The 6,104-nt window shown below is 41.7% G+C and overlaps 1 protein-coding gene across 1 annotated transcript; it reads left to right on the top strand.

The window, feature by feature from the left end:
• Nucleotides 1-527: 527 nt before the first annotated feature.
• On the top strand, nucleotides 528-5,351 carry ctsbb (cathepsin Bb). Its single transcript, XM_020455179.2, has 10 exons — nucleotides 528-658; nucleotides 1,916-2,039; nucleotides 2,265-2,350; nucleotides 2,486-2,600; nucleotides 2,815-2,930; nucleotides 3,334-3,419; nucleotides 3,555-3,698; nucleotides 4,329-4,445; nucleotides 4,633-4,761; nucleotides 4,950-5,351. The coding sequence occupies exons 2-10, from the start codon at nucleotides 1,917-1,919 to the stop codon at nucleotides 5,024-5,026; spliced, it is 993 nt and encodes a 330-aa protein (XP_020310768.1). The 5' UTR covers nucleotides 528-658; nucleotide 1,916; the 3' UTR covers nucleotides 5,027-5,351.
• The last annotated feature ends 753 nt before the right edge of the window (nucleotides 5,352-6,104 follow it).

Raw genomic sequence — 6,104 nt, forward strand, 5'->3', positions numbered from 1 at the left:
ACTATTTCCATATAATGTGAGGTTTTCATTTGTACATAATTGAACAAATAATAAGACTCCAAATGAAGTGTTTCTGAATGTTTTCTGTTCTGCCTCATCAGTGTCACAAAGGTCAATGTTGGTCCTTTGTAAATGAACCCTGTTTTTATGGACATTGACTTTGCTGACAAGACAATGGATGATAGTTTTATAGTTTACAGACAGTAAAATTGTACACTCATTTAAGACGAGCTCAAGTCATGCTAGGAAAAGACTGCAAAAACAGTGATTTTCATTTATGTAAGACTGTACATTCTATTTCAAACATTTCATAACTCAAACTGAATGGAAGAAAGGGAATGCTTTTTTCCTTAGTTTTCTAACATTGTTGCAGACATAAGGGCACCTGATCCTCATTTAACTTTGACTTTCATAAATGGTATCAATCCAAGGAAAACATTTTACAATAACTTTCAGGGCACTTGTTATCAGTGCCCTCGGAAATAGCCTTCGCCACAATCATGTGATATTTATGCTAGGGCAAAAGACTGGACTGGTCATGTGACAGTAATCCAGGTTCCTTTAAAACAGGAGAGTCTATAGAGATTCAGAATAAGAGAAGAACTGACAGACTGACTGATTAACTGTCTGAGGATCTTCTACCACACAAACCATACAGGTAGATATAAGGATTTCTTCTGGTTTGTTATTTTAACTGGGTATTTCTCTCTAGATGCCAGTATTTGTGAGGTAGACTTGTAATGGTATGAAATAACGAGCCATAGTTTATTTGCCAGAGCCTGTCACTGTAAGAAGAGGGAGGGTTTTTGAATTGATTGTGCTATTATCAACTCTAGTATTTGCAATAGCGAAACGTTAATGTGTTAAAGAGTGTTCATTTTACGTCAGAGGAATGACAGTTTATATTGTAGTATCTGACAAGTGTATAATTACTAATAAATACTGTGTATAGTTGAACCAGCAATTTTGGGGTTTGGGTCCTGGATGCTGATTGAATGAAACAGCATTTAAGCCATGTGTATATATCAGACAATATATCACGGGTATGAAGGAAAGCAACTTGTTTACTGTTCTATTGCCGTTGGTAACCAGTGTATAATAGCAATAAGGCACCTCAGGGGTTTGTGGTATATGGCCAATATATCAAGGCTAAGTGTAATGATGTGCGCTGAGAATCGGGACGCAAGTTCAGGGAGTGTTTTAATAAAATAAACAATCAACACAAACAACGCACTGACATGAAAACAGAGTCAATAACACCTGAGGAAAGAACCAAGGGGAGGGACAGATATAGGGAAGATAATCAAGGAGGGGATGGAGTCCAGGTGAGTTGTCATGAGGCGCAGGTGAGCAAGACGATGGTGACAGGTGTGCTGGATAATCAGCAGCCTGAGGCCGGAGAGGGAGTATACGTGACACTATGGGCTGTAACTAGTCGCTTTTGATAGCAAATGTATAGAATTGCAGAACATTTGCTATATAACTGCAACATTTTCTCTCACCCTCATGGGTGAACAAAAGCATGAGATGAGCTAAAAAACAGCATTTTTCTCAGTGCACTATGGCAAAATGTGTTGAAATACAGTAATACAGTTTCCCCCCCCCCCCCAAAATAAAAATAGGGCCCCATATGCGGTTGTCCAGCCCTGCCCTCTTCGGCCCTTATTTCTTAAATAGCCTGCAGTAAGGCCACTTATTTAAAGCTCTCGTTAATAAGTAACCATAGAACTCAAGGTACATTTTCATTCTCACTTCCACCTCTGCAGCTCTAGTGGTCTACTGGGAGGAAGCTGCATTGTGACAGGTGCTGAGCTGCAACCTCAAACTCTATTCTTACACTCAGTAGACAAAGAGTAGCCTACCTCACGGTTTGAAATACAAAAGTTAAGTCATGTTGTCTCCTGTCCACCTCCAGGATGTGTCGTCTGGCCCTCCTGTGTCTTCTCTCGGCCCTGTCTGTTAGCTGGGCTAAGCCCCGCCTCCCTCTACTGTCTCCTGAGATGGTTCAGTACATCAACAACGCAGACACCACATGGACGGTAAGTCCTACCAGGTCTTCCTGTTATAGCAGATTAGATCATTTTATAATTATAGATAGATTATTATCTAACTCATTCAAATATAATAAATAAACCCAGTCTATGCAAATGTTATCTTTGAAATCTTTCCACCGATCTTCATCTCTCCATATTCTCTCACTCCTCTATCTCCCTCTTGACTCTTTCCTTTCTCTTGACTCTTTCCTTTTTTTTACATCTCCCCAGGCTGGCCAGAACTTCCACAATGTTGACATCAGTTATGTGAAGAGTTTGTGTGGAACCCTGCTGAAGGGACCCAGGCTGCCAGAGCTGTGAGTGTGTGTGTTTGTCTGCATGGATTGACAAAAATGGACCCAATTCATACTGCTCTCATATTAATGCCACCCTACACATGCAGGCAACGTAAGTTATCAAAGCCCAAGCTTGTTCCTCTTCTCCCTCCACAGGGTGCAGTCTGATGAGGACATGAGTCTGCCAGACAGCTTTGATGCACGGCTGCAGTGGCCCAACTGTCCCACCATCAAAGAGATCAGAGACCAGGGATCCTGTGGCTCCTGCTGGGTAAGACGGTGGATGGATGGAGAGAGGAATGGAGGAAAATATTAGGGAAAAATAGGAGTAAGGAGGAGATAGTAGCCTTTAAAAGGGGCCTAATCACTGTGTTAATGCGATAGGAGATGGCGATAGAGGAGAATAACTCATCTGAAATCTTAGTAGCTATGACTGAATAGCTGTGCCTCCTAAACCTTCTCTCCCATGCATTTCCAACCCCCAGGCCTTTGGGGCAGCTGAGGCCATCTCCGACAGGTATTGTATCCATAGCAATGGCAAGGTCTCCGTCGAGATCTCAGCTGAGGACCTGTTGTCATGCTGTGATGCCTGTGGCATGGGGTGAGTGTGTGTTTGGCTTTAAGTATAGCAGGTTTAGCTTATTCCCATTATATACTGAGTGTACAAAACATTAAGGAAAACTTCCTAATATTTAGTTGCAGCCTCTCCTTTTGCCCTCAGCCTCAATTCGTTGGGGCATGTACTCTACAAGGTGTCGCAAGCATTCCACCGAGATGCTGGCCCATGTTGACGGCAATGCTTCCCAAAGTTGTGTCAAGTTGGCCAGATGCCATCAATAAGGGATCATAACTTTCACCTGTTCAGTCTGTCATGGAAAGAGTAGGTGTTCTTAATGTTTGTACACACAGTGTATATTACAGCCAATAGCAGTGTATGTGATAGCTCATGACACCATGACATTGTAAGCAAGCTCACATGGCATGACTGAGGGGTGTGTGTGTAGGTGTATGGGGGGCTTCCCATCAGCTGCCTGGGACTACTGGGCTGAGTCTGGGCTGGTTACAGGGGGGCTCTACGGGTCCAATATAGGTGAGTTATGGATGGCTCTGGCACTGGCATTGTGAAACCTACAATATGGATGTAATAGAAATGTCAGCAGTGGACTATATGGTTGGCTTTCTAGAGGATAAAATGACATCCTTAGTGACTGTGTGTCTCATACAGGCTGTAGACCTTACAGCATCGCTCCGTGTGAGCATCACGTGAACGGAACACGCCCCCCCTGCACAGGTGAGGGTGACACGCCTAAGTGTGTGTCCGAGTGCAACGCTGGATACACCCCCTCCTACAAGAAGGACAAACGCTTCGGTAAGAGACCTCACTGTGTACTAATGTTGAATATAACCTCAGACTTAAACAATGTTGTACGAGTGTATCTAAATGACTTCCAAGCTAAATCTGGTGTCACATTATCGCGTTTTAAAGTATTCCGTCTTAAATATACTTCAATATCAAAAGAAAATGTAATTGCCACAAATATATTTAAGTATCAAAAAGAAAAGTATAAAGGTTCCTTATATTAAGCAAATCAGATGGCAGCATTTTATTATCTTAAAAAAACTAAAATACTGATAACCTGGGGCACAGTTCAACACTCAGATATTATTTACAAATGAAGCATTTGTGCTTAGTGAGTCTGCCAGATCAGAGGCATGACCAAGGATGTTATCTTAATAAGTGTGTGAATTGGACCATTTTCATGTCCTGATAAGCATTCAAAATGTAACAAGTACTTTTCGGTGTCAGGGAAAATGTAGAGTAAAAAGTACATTCTTTTCTTTAGGAATGTAGTAAAGTAAAAGTTGCCAAAAATATAAATAGTAATGCATATATACCCGCAAAAAACGACTTCAGTAGTAGTAGTATTTTTTACTTAAGTACTTTACACCACTTCTCAACTGTGTACCTCAGTTTGTTGACCACTGTCGTCCCCTGTAGGAAAGCAGACGTACAGTGTTCCCCCGAAGGAACAGCAGATCATGACTGAGCTCTATAAGAATGGCCCAGTGGAGGCAGCCTTCTCTGTCTATGAGGACTTCCTCCTTTACAAGACCGGTGAGACTTATTTATTTTTCCTCTCCCTCTCACACACACACACACACATCCACACAGAGGCGCAAGCACAGACAAACACACAACCACCCACAAACACTCCATAGACTATGCATGCACTCACAGATCTGACATGTTCTGACAGGTTGTAGACTCAAGGGGTCACTTTATCTCTGTTCTATGTTGCCAGGTGTGTACCAGCATGTGACTGGACAGATGCTGGGGGGTCATGCCATCAAGATCCTGGGCTGGGGAAAGGAGAATAACACCCCCTACTGGCTGGTTGCCAACTCCTGGAACACAGACTGGGGTGACAATGGTGAGGGTGGCTAACAGCAGACACCATTGCATACCACTGTCACTGACTCGATACTCTTATTTTGCTTTGTATAGATGGACATTTCAATATCTTCATGTGTAATACTGTTGATGTGACATGCAGTATAATGGTGTGATATGATACCTTCGGCCTAATGTATGACTCATCTGTATTGGTTCTCTTTGAAGGGTTCTTCAAGATCCTGCGGGGAAAGGATGAGTGTGGCATTGAATCCGAGATAGTGGCGGGGATACCGCGGCTTTAGATGAATATTTTAAGGCCGTGTTCAGAGGGTGCTCTCGATGGCCTATCCACCACCCTGCCTCCTAATTCAAAGCGAGGGTGTCCTGCATAATCCTCAGTATGGAAGTCTGGGTTTCATTACGGATCCGTTTTAAATTGTAGATTCATTCTATGCTCTTCGGGTTGGTTTCCCAGACTCAGTTTAAGCCTAGTCCTGTACTAAAGGCTAGTTCAATGGAGATTCTATATTTACCATGCTTTTCACTAGGCTTAATGTGTGTATATGAAACCGGCCTTTTACGATCGTAATATTTAAAAGCTCCTCATAAACTGCTTATGTTGTTGAATTCTGCTTTAGTCGTCATTTTCTCTACTTTCTCCATATTGACTGGTGCAACATTCAACTTGGGTATTTCTTCATTGATAAGCATTCACAAAAAGTGTAGAATACACAACAATTTAATATGTTGTTCATGTTATTAACACAGGAAATACAAATTAGTTCCTCAAATCCTATCCACATTCAATTGCCAGGGTCAGAGGTTCCAAGCCTGTTCTATTCATTCTATTGCTATGATCACTTGCACATAAGGCAGACGGATCAACAAAAATGAATGAAAATACACATTTCCAAGATAACGATGTCTGGAGTGTGAATATAACATCTGTATTGGACCATATACAGTGGGGCAAAAAAGTATTTAGTCAGCCACCAATTGTGCAAGTTCTCCCACTTAAAAATATGAGAGAGGCCAGTCATTTTCATCATAGATACACCTCAACTATGACAGACAAAAAGAGAAGATTTTTTTTCTCTCCAGAAAATCACATTGTAGGATTTTTTATTAATTAATTTGCAAATTATGGTGGAAAATAAGTATTGGTCAATAACAAAAGTTTCTCAATACTTTGTTATATACCCTTTGTTGGCAATGATAGAGGTCAAACATTTTCTGTAAGTCTTCACAAGGTTTTCACACTGTTGCTGGTATTTTGGCCCATTCCTCCATGCAGAGCTCCTCTAGAGCAGTGATGTTTTGGGGCTGTTGCTGGGCAACACGGACTTTCAACTCCCTCCAAAGATTTTTTATGGGGTTGAG

The sequence above is a fragment of the Oncorhynchus kisutch genome, linkage group LG21 (genome assembly GCF_002021735.2).
Source record: "Oncorhynchus kisutch isolate 150728-3 linkage group LG21, Okis_V2, whole genome shotgun sequence".
In the NCBI taxonomy this organism is placed as follows: domain Eukaryota; kingdom Metazoa; phylum Chordata; class Actinopteri; order Salmoniformes; family Salmonidae; genus Oncorhynchus; species Oncorhynchus kisutch.